General features: G+C 44.7%; 1 protein-coding gene across 1 annotated transcript in view; it reads right to left on the reverse strand.

Moving 5' to 3' along the window:
• Positions 1 to 17917, reverse strand: part of SFXN5 (sideroflexin 5) — a 932409-nt gene that overhangs the window by 579621 nt on the left and 334871 nt on the right. The window contains exon 8 of the mRNA XM_029594581.1: positions 2613 to 2669. Within this exon, the coding sequence (XP_029450441.1) occupies positions 2613 to 2669 (57 nt within the window). The remainder of the gene's footprint in view (positions 1 to 2612; positions 2670 to 17917) is intronic.

Here is a 17917-nt window from a genome sequence, read left to right on the forward strand (position 1 = left end):
GGCCATGAATACATTACTAAACCAGTGTGACAATTTCAAAAAACACCCACTGCTGACTGGGAGCCAACGTAAAACAGAGTTGCTTATCTGTAACAGGTGTTCTCCAAGGAGAGCAGGATGTTAGTCCTCACACATGGGTGACATCATCAGATGGAATCCAGATGTGAAAAACTTACGTCAAAGTTTCTAAAACTTGTTTCTAAAAGTTTCTAAAACTTTGACTAGGCACACTGAGCATGCCCAGCATGCCCTATGCCACACATCCAAGTGGGGTCCCTCTCCAGTCATGTATCATAGAAATATAATTAAAATAAAAAATAGGAGAAAGCCTACTCCATGGAGTGGCGAGTGGGTTTCATGAGGACTAACATCCTGCTGACCTTGAACACCTGGTTCTCCGAGGACAAGCAGGATGGTAGTCCTCACACATGGGTGAATCCCTAGCTACAGGTTGCTCCCCAATACAAAAGGGGACCAACAGAGGGGGAAGACAGCCTGAACCCAAACAATGGGCCCTAGGTGGGAAGAGTTGGGTTTTACACCTCAAACAGGTTCCGAAGGTCAGATTGGCCTAATTTAATGTTGCATCAGCCATCCCTATCCAGACAATAGTGAAATGTGAATGTGAAGAGAGAACTCTAAGTCACAGCTTTGAAGATCTCCTCCATGTGAGCTGCTCGCAAATGGGCCACTGATGCTGCCATGACTCTGACAGAATGAACCTTGATATCACCCCCAAGATGCAGTCCCGCCTGGGCAAAACAGAAGCAGATGCAATCTGCTAGCCAATTAGATAGTATCTGTTTGGTAATGGCAATAAATAAAATGTTTGGGAGATTGCTATGGGCTTCTGTCCGCTCCAGGTAGAAGGCTAAGACTCACTTGCAGTCCAAACTGTGCAATGCTCATTTGCATTGGAGCGAATGGGGCTTGGGAAAGAATGCTGGCAGGATAATGGACTGGTTAAGATTGAAGTCTGTCACCACCTTAGGCAGGAACGTAGGATGCATATGTAAGACCACCCTGTCATGATACAAGTTAATGTAAGGTGGATAAGTCATTAAGGCCTGGAGCTTGCTGACCATGTAAAACTGAACGGGGGAAGTCAGGCATCAGCATTTCTGCTGGTCTCAGTGGAGCTTCCTCCTCCTCAGAATTGGCAACAAACACTGTATCGGTAGGGGAAGGCCTCAGAGTCCCACTGGGCACCAATGCTGTCCCTGGAACAGACGCCAGCTGGGTCAGTATGCACCGATAAGCACATTGAGCTTCTCCAGAAGTGGTACGAGGACGGGTGGCACCAGAGCTGGTGCTGTCAGTGCCACGGGACCAAAGCCCTGCAGCACCATTCCACTGCTAACTGGACTCGGCATTCCAGCTCCTCCTCAAATGTTGCCGATGCCAACACCAAATGGGAGGAAGGAGGGGTGGCAAAATCCTCTTTGGACCTACGAGGTGGAATGGTGACTGGTATCAGGACTGGTAGAGACCATCTCGAACCCCCGGCACCGATGGAGGACTGGCAACCTCGCCACGGGGTTGCTTCAGGAGCATTGCTGCATGAGCCAGTACATCCCTGTGCCCAGCACCATGCATCAATGGGGACCAGTGCCAATGCTTCTTTTGCTTCCTTCAATGCTCAGCACAGTCTTTCCCTGGTGTCAAGGCCAATGACGAGGAACCGAGTTCCTTAGCCTGAAGGAGATTGACGGCAGGTGGTCTCCAGCGCCCTGTTCTCCTACAACATCAACAAAATCAACAGTCCTGCTGATGTCGAAGGCTGTGTGTCCATTGGTGCGGCTCCTTGGTTCTTCGATGCCAATGCTGATGCCCATAGCTCGGACTTCTTCAACCCAAATTGCTTTCCATCTTGTCGAGTCAAAGCCGACGTCCCTTTGGGGGTCATTTGGGTGCATAAACTGCAACCCTGGACATCATGCAATGCTCTAGGTCAGAGGACACATATCTCATGTGGATCACTGATGGACAAGGTCCTCGGGCTCTGAGTACATCGCCAAAAAACGGATGTGGCCATGTTGGACGAAACAAAAGGGGTATGAATTGAAAGTGATGGTGGCAGGGTGGCATTGGTCAGCAGGCACAGATGCACTGCCACCACAGGGAATTGACTGCGAAAGAAAACTTACCAGAATCACCGAAAACCCTGACTAGGAGCACTACGGGAAGGCACTGAGAGGTACCCGGCAAAGGAATAACAGAAAAAAGCACAAAAAATGCGAGACGGAAAGGTTTTCCACAAGGCCAAAAAACAGCCAAAGTGAGTTCCCTTACACTGCAAGGCTTTCAGCTCCACGGATAAAGAGAGACTGGACAGGGAGCCCACATGGACACATGGCATTGGGCACGCTGGGCATGCTCAGTGTGCCTAGTCAAAGTTTTTGAAACTTTGACATATGTTTTCCACATTGGGGCTCCATCTGATGATGTTACCCATGTGTGAGGACTATCAGCCTGCTTGTCTTCAGAGAAAGTGATACACATAGTGGCAAAGAGAAGATCAAAAAGGATGTATACAAAATAATGTTGGAGTACGTAGCGAGAACTGTATAACCAGATAAACTTTATATCAGGCTGATATATTGTTTACTTACCTTGGTAGCATTTCTGTTTGCATAGTTAACACAAGCATTGTGGCTCTGATTCAACCACTGTAAAAAAAAAAAAAAATTAAAAAGTAAATGAAATCATAACCAATTGTCTCAATAAACAGTTGTTGGGGTCACAGCAATAGAATCCAGGTATTGCAACAATAGCACCTGAAAGAAAATTCTGCGTTATTCAATTATATCCCCTGCTGGGGAGGAGATGATGTCTTGTCAAAGTCAAAACACGTTTATATTTCAGTGAGCCCAGTAAATCTCAGACATATACAGAAATGTATGTCCTCCATCTATCTAAAGATTTCAATATGAAAATAAAAAATATTTTTTCTAGCTACTGTATTTTTTTTCTGGGCCATCCTGTTTCTCCATCGTCAATTTTCCTCAGAGAATAAACACTCTGCTTACAATAAATAAAGACTTCAAAGACAAGGGTTCAGAGCATGATTCTGACAACTCGGAAACTCTTGAAAAACTGTAAATTGTTAAACCCAGTGGGGAGGTTAAGAGAGCTTACATCGGCATCAGCGTCAGTTTTTATTTTCATGGTTCTTCTCAACTTGCAGACCTGGCTTGTCACTTCCCTTCTGCTCAGTTCAAAGACCTGAATGAGCTGCAAATAAAATACAGAATTCCAACTACAGAAGACCAATGAATAAGAAGTTGGTGGCCTTCATGAATTAAAAAATAATTATATATCAAAGCACAATTACAAATAGAATCAGAAAACGGTGACAGAACCCCTGATATTTCATTCATGCTTATATTGATGGTCCCAATGAGAAATACATAGAACAGTGTTTCTCAACCAGTGAGCCATGGGAGGTTCCTTCCCTTGCAGCAGTATTGGCAGCCCCAGCATGATCCTTCCTTCTGGGTTCATAACCCAATTATATTGGACAGTGCCCCAAATTTCCTTCTTGCTACTCTAGTCCCTTGCTACTTCATGTCCCTGCAGCAACCAGGAAGCACTGAGGACGAAAAGAGGAGGAAGGGGAGTAAAAAAGAGCTCATAAAGCAGCACAGAAGAGCATAAAAAAGCATCTGCTCCCTGCTCCAGACCAGAAGTTCTCCTTCTGTCTTTCCAACCTTCTGCCTAGAGTACAGGGTTCTTTTCTGCTGTGCTGTGTGTGCTTGGAGGGACACTGCCCCATGCCCTAGATGTCTGTACTACAGAGATATGGGACTCAGCTGACAGAAAAGGGGAGGAAAGAGTCACTTGGAAATCTAGTCAGGCAAGAATGATTTGTGGGGATGGAAAGGAGGTGGATACTGAAAGGGGTTGAGCAGAGAAGGGGGTAAATTCTGGTGGGGGTGAACGCTTGAGGAGGCAGTGCAAAAGGTGGTGACTGTTGGGGGAGGAGAGAAAAAGTTTGAATGCTTGGAGCAGGGGACCCACAGGGTATCAACATGGTATTAGGCACCTCTGCTCTTGCCAGCAAGGGTGGGGGAGGATATGCCAGGCCATTTTGAGGTGATCGGGGGCAGGCGAGAGCATACCAAGGATAATTTGGAAGATGTGGTGAAAGCATATCAAGCACAGGAGGGAGGTGGAGGGAAGAAGAGACAGAGTGAAGTCTGGTTATGAGGGAGAGGGAGAGGGAGGGAGAACCCAAGAGTGGAAGGCAAGAGAAGGGGTGGAGGGAGAGAAAGAGAAGAATACCAGAGGATGAGGAAGAGATGACATAGGAAAGAGGAAGGAAGGGGAAGGAGGGAGAAAGGATGCTGAATAAGAGGGTAGAGTGATGGAGAAGGGAAGAAGACCTAGGATGCTGGGGGGAGGGGGGAAGAGATGACTGGCTATTGAGAAGGAGATGGAGAAATGACTTGGGGAATAGGGGAAAAGAGAGGAAAGTTATACCATTGAATCTCAACTCTTTTGAGAATATATGGCCAGCAGAATTAGTGGTAATCAGAGTCTTAAATTTATCCAGATTTAACTTCAATGACCAGTTCCATGGCAACATCAGCCTATTTTGGCAGATGAATGAAGTTCATCCACTATGTAAGTTGTTGTTCACAAGGGAAAAGAAAGAGAACACCAGGAACTGAGGGACAGAGACAACAGGATAGGGGAATGTAGTGAGAAAGGGCAGAGGACAAGGTTTTGGGTAGACAGAAAGGGGAAAAAACCTTTCCTGGGGGAGAGATAAAGCGTAGGGTGGGATGGGGTGGAGGAGGAATGCTGGGAAATAATGGAGGGGGTTGTGGAATGAGGAAAGAAGAACATGTGGGAAGAGGAAGAAGAGGAGACAAGGAGGAAAGGAAGGTGAGGGAGAATCGCAGATAAGAGCAAACTGATTGCAGGAAGAAAACGTATTAAAATATCCATTCTGCAAGAGAGAGACAAAGAAAAAGGAAGGAGGATTCCAGAGAGTAAGAATAAAAGGAAGAGAGCGAAGACCAAAGATGAGAAAGAGGGATATATTGACCCAGAAAAGAAAGTCAGATACTCCAGAACTTGAAACTTTTATAGTCTGATAGAGAACATTCACAAATCATTAGTGCAAAATTTCTTGGGACCCAGTTCAAAGTCATTGACCTGGATGTGTCTCTTTCAAATAATTTATAAATTTACTTTTTCTGGTGTATGATTCATTCTCTTGTCCAATTTGTGCAGACCAGAGTGCACACCTGAAGGAGCTGAGGCAGACAGAGAGTTATATAGAGGAGACCTTCGGGGATACAGAGCGGTCCCAATTGCAGTCTGGAAGCCCCTGTGCTACTCTGAAAAAGAAAGGTCACCTGGAAGAAGACCATCACCTTGGTGTGGCAGGAAGTGATCCTGCAGCTAGTAAAGGCCCTTCAAGTGATACCTTATACTGAGGGTGTCTTTCTAGGAGCATGTGCCCAGGAAGAATGGGTTAAGACTGCTATTACAGTTGCTGATTTGATCATTAGGAATGTAGATAGCTGGGAGGCTGGTAGACCTGAGGATCATTTTGTCACTTACCTGCCCAGTGCAAAGGTAGCAGCCCTCACGTGCCACCGAGATTAGATTTTAAAGCATGTTGGAGAGAAGTCAGATGTCATGGTCCATGTGGAAACCAATGACATAGGAAAGTGCAGGAAGGAAGTTCTGGAGGCTAAATGTAGGCTTTAGGTAGGAAATTAAAATTCAGAACCTTCAAGGTTGCATTCTCTGAAATGTTCACCTATTACATATAAAGGACTCCAAAGGAAGGCTAAGCTCCAGAGACTCAATGAAAGGATGAGACAATGGTGAAGAGAAGACAGCTTTAGATTTGTTAGGAACAAGGGAACATTCTGGAGAAGGGGGAGCCTATTCCAATCAAATGGGCTTCACTTTATCCAGGGTGGAACCCAGATGCTTGCAGTAACATTTAAAAAGGAGATAGAAAAGCTTTTAAACTAGACCATAGGAGAAAGCAGTCACTGAGAAGCGCTTGGTTCAGAGGGCGATATCTTTCAAGGATACCTGCAAAACAGGGAAGTTAGAATATCCCAGTAAAGAGGTTGTGGTTAATGTTAAAGCAGCCCAGATAGATGTGGATAAAGAGCACACAAAGGTGAACCACCCTACAATGGCTGTAACATCTGCTAATAAGCAAGGTGTGAATACAAACAGAAATAAAAGTGTAAATAAAAACCCATACTTATGTCTGTATATGAATGCCAGATCTGAATACAAAGACTGGAGAGTTAGAATATGTGGCATTATCTGTTGTACTTCACCTACCACAATTTATTTGTTATAAGTGGATGATAAATATTTTAATAAATAAATAAAGGTCTAGACATAATAGGCCTCTCAGAGACATGGTAGAAAGAGGACAACCAATAAGGCACTGTAGTGCCAGGGTAAAAATTATATTGATCTGATCAGATTGGTGGAGGGTGGCAGTATATGTAAAGGATGGCATAGAGTCAAACATGATAAAATCATGCAGGGAAAAAAATGCACTGTAGAATCCTTATAGTTAGAAATTCCATCTGTGATAGGTAAAAATAGATAGCATTAGGTATATACTACCATCCACCTGGCCAAGATGAAGAAACAGACTATGAAATACTAGAATGAAATTAGAAAGGCAAATAATTTTGGCAACACAATAATAATAGGAGATTTCAGTTACCCCAGCATTGATTGGGCCAATATCACATTAGGTTATTCTAGAGAGGTTAAGTTTTTAGATACCATAAATGACTGTTTAATGGAGCAGATGGTCCTAGAACCAACAAGAGGAGCAGCTACTTTATATCTAGTCCTCAGTAGAATACATAAACTAGAGCAATGGGTTATTGTGGTCAGGCTTCTAAGCAATAACGAGTATAATGCAATCAAATTTGTCAAAATCACTGAAGGGAGAACATTAAGGAAAACTACTGCAGTAGCATACAACTTTAAAAAGGAAGGCTATGATAGAATGAGGAAAAAATCTAAAAGGAGCAGTTGCAAAGTTCAAAATTTGCATGAGGTGTGAACATTGTTTAGAAATGCCATTCTTGAAGCCCAGATAAAATGTATTCCTTGCATTAAAAAAACGTTGAAGAAAGACCAAATGTTGCGGATGCGTAGGAGGGAATGCTAGGGGGCGCTCCCGATTCTGCGGAGAAGTGTGCCCTTGGGCCTCGGTGAACCAGGAGAGGAGCTCCAAGGAAGCGCCAAGGTAGGTGAGACGGTTCCTCCTCTGGGTGAGACTGGAGCCCAAACCCCCACCGACCTGCACGCCTCGGTTAGGCCAATCATGCAAGGTTTGTCTCTGAACAGTCCTCCGACCACTCCAAGCCCTTTTGGACCTGCCGCTGGGTAGTGGCAGAGGCAGGAGGCAAGGGCAGACGAAGACACTGGAACTGAAGATGAAGACTCTGGTGATGACGAAGACAAGACTCTGATGATGATGAAAATGAGACTCAGACAATAATGAAGACAAGACTCAGATGATGTCGACAACCAGACTCAGACAAAATGAGGATAAGACTCAGATGATGATGAAGACCAGACTCAGGTGAAATGAGGATAAAACAAGCTAAAATCATGTAATAAAACTCAGGATGGAGTGGAATTCAGATAGCACTCTAACACCCTCAGCCTGAAAGGAGGCTGCAGTGGCCAGAACGACCCTCAGGCTATCCACTGGAGCACAGTCCGCGGGAGGCTAGGCGTAGCCGGAGTCCAAGACATCAGAGGAAGGTTAAAAGTCAAAACTCCAAGGTGAAGGCTCAAGTCATCCATGATGGACTCCCAGGACACTCAACGAAGGGCAGCCGAGAAGAGCGAAGCAGGACATCTGGATGACTCCGGACCCTGGAGATGGCAGGAAGGAACATGGAAGATCCTCGGCCCCGATGGATGAGAAGAACCACCAGCACCCTACACACCCCAGCAGGGGTGGTCGCAGACCACTGGGCCGCTGCGCACCATACTCAACCCAGCCAGGCTGGTCCCGGACCATGCAGGGATGGATCAGAACGGAGCCTTGGAAGACGATGGACAGGATGGACATCAGGACATCAAGACTGGAACACGGAACATCAGGACAGAGAAGACATCAGCAGAGACCAGGAACAGACAACGACGAGGGATCCCACGAAGAACACAGAAAGCCAAGCAGGAGTAGGAACGCAGAGATGTCCTAGAGAAGACTAGCTCCTTGCAAATGCAAGGACGGAATGACTGCAGACCCCTTTTATAGGGCTAAAGAAGGAAGAGGCCCAGGGAGGAGTTCCACATGGGGCCCGGGGCATATCCAGCCGCGGGCCCTTTGAATCCTGATGAGAGATGCGGCCTCGCCCCTAGGAGGAAGTAGGAAGGAGTGGGCAGGACCTTGGACAGCGGCATCCTGCTGGCTCAGCGCAGGAGCAGGAGATGGGCCGCAGGACAGGCCCCGATGTTGACGGCAGCGTCTTGCCACAGAGGAGGGAGCAGGGAGCAGCTCCCAGCCGCAAGGGTGACCGGGGACTACGGCCTCTGGGCCGTGAAGCGAAGATGACGTCGGCTTCAGCCGCATTGAAGCATGGCGGCAGCGCCCACCGTGGAGGAGAAGGATGCTGGTGGCCTCCGGGCTGTGTGGGAGCAGTGAACATCGGTGGCAAGATGACGGCCACTGGGCTGCGGAGGTAAGCGTCCTTATGGACCATACATTGAAAGCTTCAACTCAGTGTGCGGCAGCAGTCAAAAAAGCAAATAGAATGTTAGAATGATCCAAAAAGGAATGGGGAATAAAACAGAAAATATCATATTGTGTGTGAGGACAGATGAAGGCTGAGGACTTGGAACAAGACAAAGACTCTGAGAGAGTCCAGCACCTCTGCATGCCCTTCCCAACCCAGGGGCTGGCCGCGCATACGGCCACCCCTGGTTCCTCCTAGGGACTGCATGCACTGGATTCAAAGTCTTGGAACAAGATGGAAGATGGAACAAGAACTCTGAAGACCAGGGGCAGGACTCAGAAACTTGGATTCAGACTCAGGAATTCAGACGAGGTACTCAGACTCAGGAACTTGGATTCAGGAACTCAGACTCAGGAACTCAGATTCAGGAAATTGGAAGACTCGTGAAGATTAGAAACAGCAATGAAGGCTCTGAAGACTCTAGACAGGATGAAGGTTGGAACCAGAAACAAAGCAAATGATTGGATACAGGAAGGAGATGAAAACTTGTATTCAGGAACAAGGCAAAGGCTTGGATTCAGGAACGAGACGAAGACTCGGATTTCGGAATGAGACAAAAACTTGATCAGGATTCAGAAGACACAGGGACCAGGAAACATCAAGAAACCAGGAACATCACAGGAATGAAGGCAGGGAGGACATCCAATGAGGAAGACAGAAACAGAAGACCTTGAAGATCACAGGAATACTGAAGTCCTTGTGAAGGCCTGGAGCATAGACTGAAGAGTCCTTTTATAGGGCTGGTAGAAGGACATCAGCAGGAAAGGCCACAGGGATTTTCCCATTGTGGTCTCTTTAAATTCTAGACAGAAGCTTGCGCGTGTACTTTGGAGAACATTGGCCGGAGCGGGGATGGAAGTTGGTGGTCCTCAGGCCACGAAGATCATGGCTACAATGGCAGCGCTCCTCTGCCTATGGATGGCAGAGGCGGCATCCAGCTAGTATCGATAGCTGGTGGTGTCTCTCCTGCCACAGGGTGCAGTGGCAAGGCTGAGGTGTCATCGGGTGAACTGGTTATCCGGCCGCGCGGGAAGCAGATGTGGCGCCAGATGTTGGCGGCACTCCAAGGTTGTGAAGACCAAGAGTGGCTCTACTGCATTGTGACCAGTGGCATCTCTCCTGCCGTGGAAGCGTCTTTAGGAGCATAGTGGTAACAGCAGCGTGAGCAGCGGCTCAAGGCCACACAGGAAGACAGAAGCAGTGCCCGCCATCGGGAGTCGACGGCATCCGGGAAGTCGGAAGGTGAGTGAGCTGCTCACAAGGCCCTCTTCTGAGTGGAATCAAAACATTACTCCCTCCTCAAAGCCCCTCCCACCAACCTCTTCTCTTCGGCTTCGGAGGAGACCTAAGTAATTCCTTACCAAAGGGCTCAAGGGGCAGACACAGGATCCAGAAATACTTCATTGTGCTATTGAGGAGAAGAACCTTTCAGAACAAGCTGGACAAAGACATGGCTGCAGTACTTGGCTAAAGACATGGTGCAGTGCTTGAATGAAGCCATGGGCAGTAGAAGAGGTCCAGAAGCCTCTTCTGCATACTGCTCCCAGCATCCCTTGGGAGAAGAGTCCAGAGGTCACCACGAACGATCCAGGGATTAAATTCCACAGCCCCAGCATCCAGAGCCCCCGCACCCTTTGCAGTAGAAGAGGACCGGAAGGCTCATCTGCATACTGCTCCCAGCATCCCCCGGTAGAGGAGTCCAGAGGTCAACGCGAGCGATCCAGGGATTGAATTCCAAAGCCCCAGCTTTCAGAGACCCCGCACCCTTTGCAGTAGAAGAGGACCGGAAGGCTCATCGGCATGCTGCTCCCAGCATCCCCCGGGAGAGGAGTCCAGAGGTCACCGCAAGCGATCCAGGGATTGAATTCCACAGTCCCAGCTTCCAGAGGCCATGCACCCTTTGCAGTAGAAGAGGACTGCAAGGCTCATCTGCATACTGCTCCCAGCATCCCTCGGGAGAGGCGTCCAGAAGTCACCGCAAGCGATCCAGGGATTGAATTCCACAGCCCCAGCTTCCAGAGGCCCCGCACCCTTTCCAGTAGAAGTGGATCAAAAGGCTGATCTGCATACTGCTCCCAGCATCCCCCAGGAGAGGAGTCCAGAGGTCACCACGAGCAATCCAGGGATTGAATTCCACAGCCCCAGCTTCCAGAGGCCCTGCATCCTTTGCAGTAGAAGAGGACCGGAAGCATGCACCGTTAGGTGAGCGAAACTCAAACCCTTCAATAATTTGAGTGAAGATCAATTTAATGGTGGATAAAAAGGATTGGTAAGTATAGCTTTGGGAAATCTTTGTATTTATAAAAGTTTGGAGAAAGGTGAGATAGTGGGATATATTCTTTAGAGTTTGTGTGTGTCTGAGGTAATAAACAAGCCAGTGATAGTTAATTCTAGTGTCTGTCTTTCCCACCCACTCAACCCTTGCTTTTTAGCAAGAGACACTTTCTCATTAAAAATCAATCAAGCTCATATCTAAATCATACTATTGTACCAGCCCTTATTGAAAGTTTAATCATCCCCTTGTAGGTCACTATTTGATTAATTGGTAAATTCACTTGTAAATATAAAGTACTCTAATTCCAATTCCCTTAGTATCCTAAACTTAACTAGGAACTCAATAAAATTATGATGAAGGCAGCAGTCCAGCAGCGAGAGGGGGGCTTTCCAGTCTTTTGCATTGAGTGTCACATGTATGCTTTTTTATCCGCCAGTGAGAGATTGTATGTGTGTACTCGGTGCAAAGAGCTCCTGGCTCTCAGGGAACGAGTTTGATCTCTGGAGGCTAGAGAACCAGTCTTGGAGTAGCTGAGGCTACTGCCCAGGAGGGAAGGGTTAGGCCGGCCATCGTAGTTGGTGATTCAATTATTAGAAATGTAGATAGCAGGGTGGCTGGTGGATGTGAGTACGCCTGGTAACTTGCCTGCCTGGTGCAAAGGTGGCAGACCTGACATGTCACCTAGATAGGATTATAGACAGTGCTGGGGAGGAGCCGGCTGTCATGGTACATGTGGGCATAAATGACATAGGAAAATGTGGGAGAGAGGTTCTGGAAGTCAAATTTAGGATTTTAGGTAGAAAGCTGAAATCCAGAAGCTCCAGGGTGGCATTCTCTGAAATGCTTCCTGTTCCACGTGCAGGTCCCCAGAGGCAGGCAGAGCTCCAGAGTTTCAATGAGTGAATGAGACCATGGTTCAGGGAAGAGGGATTCAGTTTTGTACGGAATTGGGGAAACTTTTGGGGAAAGCGGAAACTTTTCTGAAAGGATGGGTTCCACCTTAACCAGAGTGGAACCAAATTGCTGGCACTAACTTTTAGAAAGGAGATAGAAAAGCTTTTAAACTAGAATAAGGGGGAAAGCCGACAGTCACTCAGCAGTGCATGGTTCGGAGAAATGTATTCTTGAAGGATACTAATGAAACAGAAGAGTTAGGGCATCGCAACAGAGAGGTTCCAATAAAAGCAAACATAGTCCATGTGCCTATATGTAAAAAATCACCTGAGCTAAAGATTTCCAAATTATCTCTAAGAACTGAAAAGCAGGTTGTTAATACAAACAAAAAACACACTTTGAAATGTCTGTATGCCAGAAGTCTAAGAAGTAAGATGGGAGAGCTAGAGTGTATAAAGGTAAATGATGAAATTGACATAATTGGCATCACAGAGACTTGGTGGAAGGAGGATAACCCTTGGGACAGTGCTATATCAGGGTACAAATTATATCGCATTGATAGGGAGGATCAACTTGGTGGGGGTGTGGCACTTTATGTCCAGGAGGGTATAGAGTCCAACAGGATAAAGATCATACAAGAGACTAAATGCTCAGTAGAATCTATATGGGTAGAAATCCCATGTGTGTTGGGTAAGAGTATAGTGATAAGAGTATACTACTGTCCACCTGGACAAAATGGTCAGACAGATGATGAAATGCTAAGAGATATCAGGGAAGCTAACCAATTTGGCAGTACAATAATAATGGGAGATTTTAATTACCAAGCAAAACATGAAGCAAAATGTCCTGCACATCAATCAATATCCACAAGAACAGCGTGCAAGGAATAGTTAGCAAAGTCCACTGAAGTTTATAAATGTTTTAATGAAATAGTTTTTTTACATCTCTTAAATGGCAACTCCGTACAATTTCAAAGCAAACAGTCGAAGTCCCCCGACAAGGTCCCGTGTTTCGCGGGTGGCTGCATCGGGAGGGACCAATAATGCAGTATCATCTACAAAGTAAAAGAATAACATAGGTGGAACTAATATATATGGCTCTAGTATCTTAAAAATGTTTTGAAACAAAACATACCTTATGTGTACATCATGGAGCGCAACGGCTCTCCCTACTTGTTAGCTATTTGAAGAAATGGATTTGGCGCCAAAAACAGAGGCTATCGCGATAGGTACAACTCAAGCCCTGCCCCCACAAGAAACATTTCATCCAAACAAATACCACTCTATATCTTTGTTTAAACCATTAGGATGGACTGTTGACAGAGTAAAGATCCACTTCTGTTCCCTTCTACCCAATGTTTCAGCATAATCACCTCCCCTTAACGGGGGTACAACAACCTCCAAAACTGAAAAAAAGAGTTCAGCAATCGTGTGCTGGCATTGGACCCAATGCGTGACCAAGGGTTCATCCATCCTAAGGAGACGAATATTTGAACAATGTTCGATGATGCGAGTTTTCACCATCCTAGAGGTCTTTCCTCCATATAGCAATGAACAAGGACATTGTATTACATATATAACACCCTTGGTGGTACAATCTGAAACACTGCGAAATTTAAACGTTTGACCAGTGTTAGGGTGAGTGAAAAAGTCTGATGTTACAGTGTGGCTACACATCGTGCAACGACCACAGGGACCGTGCTGGCCCCCCATAGTGTCCCTCTCAAATCTAGTAAAGCTGGCATGTACTAACTGGTCCCGGAGGTTACTACCCCTCCTGAAAGTGAACCGAAGTGGTGCCTGAAAAAGGGTGGATAATGATAAATTGTTCCAGTGTCTGCGTATCATTGCTGCTATGGCCTTACTCACTATTGAAAATGGTAGAATACAGTTATAGCACTGGTCATCATCATCTGTTGTGGGAAGAAACAACCAATCACGAGTCGTATAAAGTGCCCTTTTAAAAGCTTTCTTTATCACCTGGAGAGGATACCCTCTATCCAAAAACCGCTGAGACATCAGCTGAGCTTGCTTTAAAAAATCACTACGAGAAGAGCATAAGCGCTTCAATCTTAAAAATTGTCCCGTAGGGATATTGTCTTTGAGGGGTTTAGGATGACAACTAGAATAAGCCAGTAATGTGTTCCTATCAGTTTCTTTCCTAAACAGTGTGGTGACATACTGATCCTGGTCAACTGAAATCATGATATCTAAAAATGCAATTTTTGAAGCATGAATACAGTAATTAAATTGTATGTGTGGGTTTAAAGAGTTTAGCCAGTCGTAAAAGACAAAAAATTGGACATCTGAACCTGTCCAGATAATAAGAATGTCATCGATATAACGTAGCCATAAGGCCACTCGTAAGAACCATTCTGATGGGTACACTAATGAGGATTCAAAATAATCCATGTACAGACAGGCAAGAGAGGGGGCCATAGATTTTAATTACCCCAATATTGACTGGGTAAATGTAACATAAAGTTCCTGGATGTAATAAATAACTGCTTCATGGAGCAATTGGTTCAGGAACCAACAAGAGAGGGAGCTATTTTAGATTTAATTCTTAGGGAAACGCAGGATTTGGTGAGAGAGGTAACGGTGGTGGGGCCACTTGCCAATAGTGATCATAACATGATCAAATTTAAACTAATAACTGGAAGGGGACAATAAGTAAATCTACAGCTCTAACACTAAATTTTCAAAAGGGAAACTTTGATAAAATGAGGAAAATAGTTAGAAAAACACTGAAAGGTGTAGCTGCAAAGGTTAAAAGTGCTGAACAGGCATGAACATTGTTTAAAAATACAATCCTAGACGCACAGTCCAGGTGTATTCCACGCATTAAGAAAGGTGGAAGGAAGGCAAAACGATTACTGGCATAGTTAAAAGGTGAGGTGAAAGAGGCTATTTAAGCCAAAAAAAAATCCTTCAAAAATTGGAAAAAGGATCCATCTAAAGAAAATAGGATAAAGGATAAGCATTGTCAAGTTAAGTGTAAAACATTGATAAGGCAGGCGAAGAGAGAATTTGAACTGAAGTTGGCCGTAGAGGCAAAAACTCATAATAAAAACTTTTAAAAATATATCCGAAGCAAGAAACCTGTGAGGGAGTCGGTTGGACCGTTAGATGATGGAGGGGTTAAAGGAGCTCTTAAGGAAGCTAAGACCATTGCAGAAAGACTAAATTAATTCTTTGCTTCTGTGTTTACTAATGAGGATGTTGGGGAGATACAAGTTCCCGAGATGGTTTTCAAGGGTGATAAGTCAGATGAACTGAACCAAATCACTGTGAACCTGGAAGATGTGGTAGGCCAGATTGACAAACTAAAGAGTAGCAAATCACCTGGACTAGATGGTATGCATCCTAGGGTACTGAAGGAACTCAAAAATGAAATTTCTAATCTATTAGTTAAAATTTGTAACTATCATTAAAATCATCTATTTTACCTGAAGACTGGAGAGTTGCCAATGTAACCCCATTATTTAAAAAGGGCTCCAGGGGTGATCCAGGAAACTATAGACCAGTGGGCCTGACTTCAGTTACAGGAAAAATAGTGGAAACTATTCTCAAGATCAAAATCGTAGAGCATATAGAAAGACATGGTTTAATGGAATACAGTCAACATGGATTTACTCATGGGAAGTCTTGCCTAACAAATCTGCTTCATTTTTTGAAGGGGTTAATAAACATGTGGATAAAGGTGAACCAGTAGATGTAGTGTATTTGGATTTTCAGAAGGCGTTTGACAAAGTCCCTCATGAGAGGCTTCTAAGAAAACTAAAAAGTCATGGGATAGGAGGCGATGTCCTTTTGGTGGATTACAAACTGGTTAAAAGACAGGAAACAGAGAGCAGGATTAAATGGTCAATTTTCTCAGTGGAAAAGGGTAAACAGTGGAGTGCCTCAGGGATCTGTACTTGGACCGGTGCTTTTCAATATATTTATAAATGATCTGGAAAGAGATACGACGAGTGAGGTTATCAAATTTGTGGATGATACAAAATTATTCAGAATAGTTAAATCACAAGAGGATTGTGATACGTTACAGGAGGACCTTGCAAGACTGGACGATTGCGCATCCAAATGGCAGATGAAATTTAATGTGGACAAGTGCAAGGTGTTGCATATAGGGAAAAATAACCCTTGCTGTAGTTACATGATGTTAGGTTTCATATTAGGAGCTACCAGCCAGGAAAAAGATCTAGGCATCATAGTGGATAATACTTTGAAATTGTCGGCTCAGTGTGCTGCAGCAGTCAAAAAAGCAAACAAAATGTTAGGAATTATTAGGAAGGGAATGGCTAATAAAATGGAAAATGTCAAAATGCCTCTGTATCGCTCCATGGTGAGACCGCACCTTGAATACTGTGTACAATTCTGGTCGCTGCATCTAAAAAAAGATATATTTGCGATGGAGAAAGTACAGAGAAGGGCAACCAAAATAATAAAGGGCATGGAACTCCCCTATGAGGAAAGGCTGAAGAAGTTGGGGCTGTTCAGCTTGGAGAAGAGACGGGTAGGGGGGATATGATAGAGGTCTTTAAGATCATGAGAGGTCTTGAATGAGTAGATGTGAATCGGTTATTTACACTTTCAGATAATAGAAGGACCAGGGGGCATTCCATGAAATTAGCAAGTATCACATTTAAGACTAATCAGAGAAAATTCTTTTTCACTCAACGCACAATTAAGCTCTGAAATTTGTTGCCAGAGGACATGGTTAGTGCAGTTAGTGTAGCTGGGTTCAAAAACGGTTTGGATAAGTTCTTGCAGGAGAAGTCCATTAACTGCTATTAATCAAGTTTACTTAGCTAATAGCCACTGCTATTAATTGCATCAGTAGAATGGGATTTTCTTGGTGTTTGGATACTTGCCAGGTTCTTGTGACCTGGTTTGGCCACTGCTGGAAACAGGATGCTGGGCTTGATGGATCCTTCGTCTGACCCAGCATGGGAATTTCTTATGTTCTTATGTACATCCCAACTCGGGATCTAAAGGAAATTGCCCATTCTATAGCCCCAACATTAGCAGCAATCATCATTAAATCTATTGAAGAAGGGGAGCTTCCAGTAAAGTTAAAAACAGCAACAATCAGACCAATACTAAAAAGAAAGAACCTGAACCCAAATGACATGAACAACTACCGCCCAATATCAAATCTACCCCTACTTGCAAAAATGACAGAGAAAGCAGTACTGAAACAACTCAATGAACACCTCGATAATTACAAAATACTTTATCCTACCCAACACGGATTCAGGAAAAACCTCAGCACGGAAACCCTTCTGTTCAACTTATCCAACAATATACTAAGAGGCTTTGATAACAACTTAGGTCACATACTAATCCTTCTCGATCTCTCAGCCGCTTTTGACACGGTCGACCACAAAAAGCTAATATCTAGTCTAGTAAACATAGGGCTCTCCAGCAAAACTCTTGAATGGTTTACTTCTTATCTAAAAGATAGATACTACAAAGTTGCCATAAACAACGAAACTTCTCAAGCCATCCCCCTCGAAACAGGAGTGCCACAATGATCTGCTCTTTCAGCCACACTCTTTAATATTTATCTACTTCCTTTATGCCAACTCCTTTCTAGCCTAGGCGTATCTTACTACATGTATGCTGACGAAATACAACTCCTCCTTCCAATTACATCAACTATCGAAGATGCAATGATACTTGCTGCCTCGCACCTGGATGCCATAAAAAAGATGCTAAACCACCTAAAACTATGTCTAAACATGAGCAAAACAGAATACATCCTAATAGAAAGAAAAAAAGCAGGACCCAATAACACCCCATCCTTTCATATAGACAACATCCACATACAACTTAAAGACAACGTAAAAGACCTTGGTATCTGGATCGACAGTGAATTATCCTACAAAAAACACATCACAACTAAAACTAGAGAAGGTTTCCACAAACTCCAAATACTCAAACACCTAAAGCCATTGCTTCACCACCAGGACTTCCGAACCATCTTA

Source organism: Rhinatrema bivittatum, chromosome 1 (genome assembly GCF_901001135.1).
Source record: "Rhinatrema bivittatum chromosome 1, aRhiBiv1.1, whole genome shotgun sequence".
NCBI classification, from domain to species: Eukaryota; Metazoa; Chordata; class Amphibia; order Gymnophiona; family Rhinatrematidae; genus Rhinatrema; species Rhinatrema bivittatum.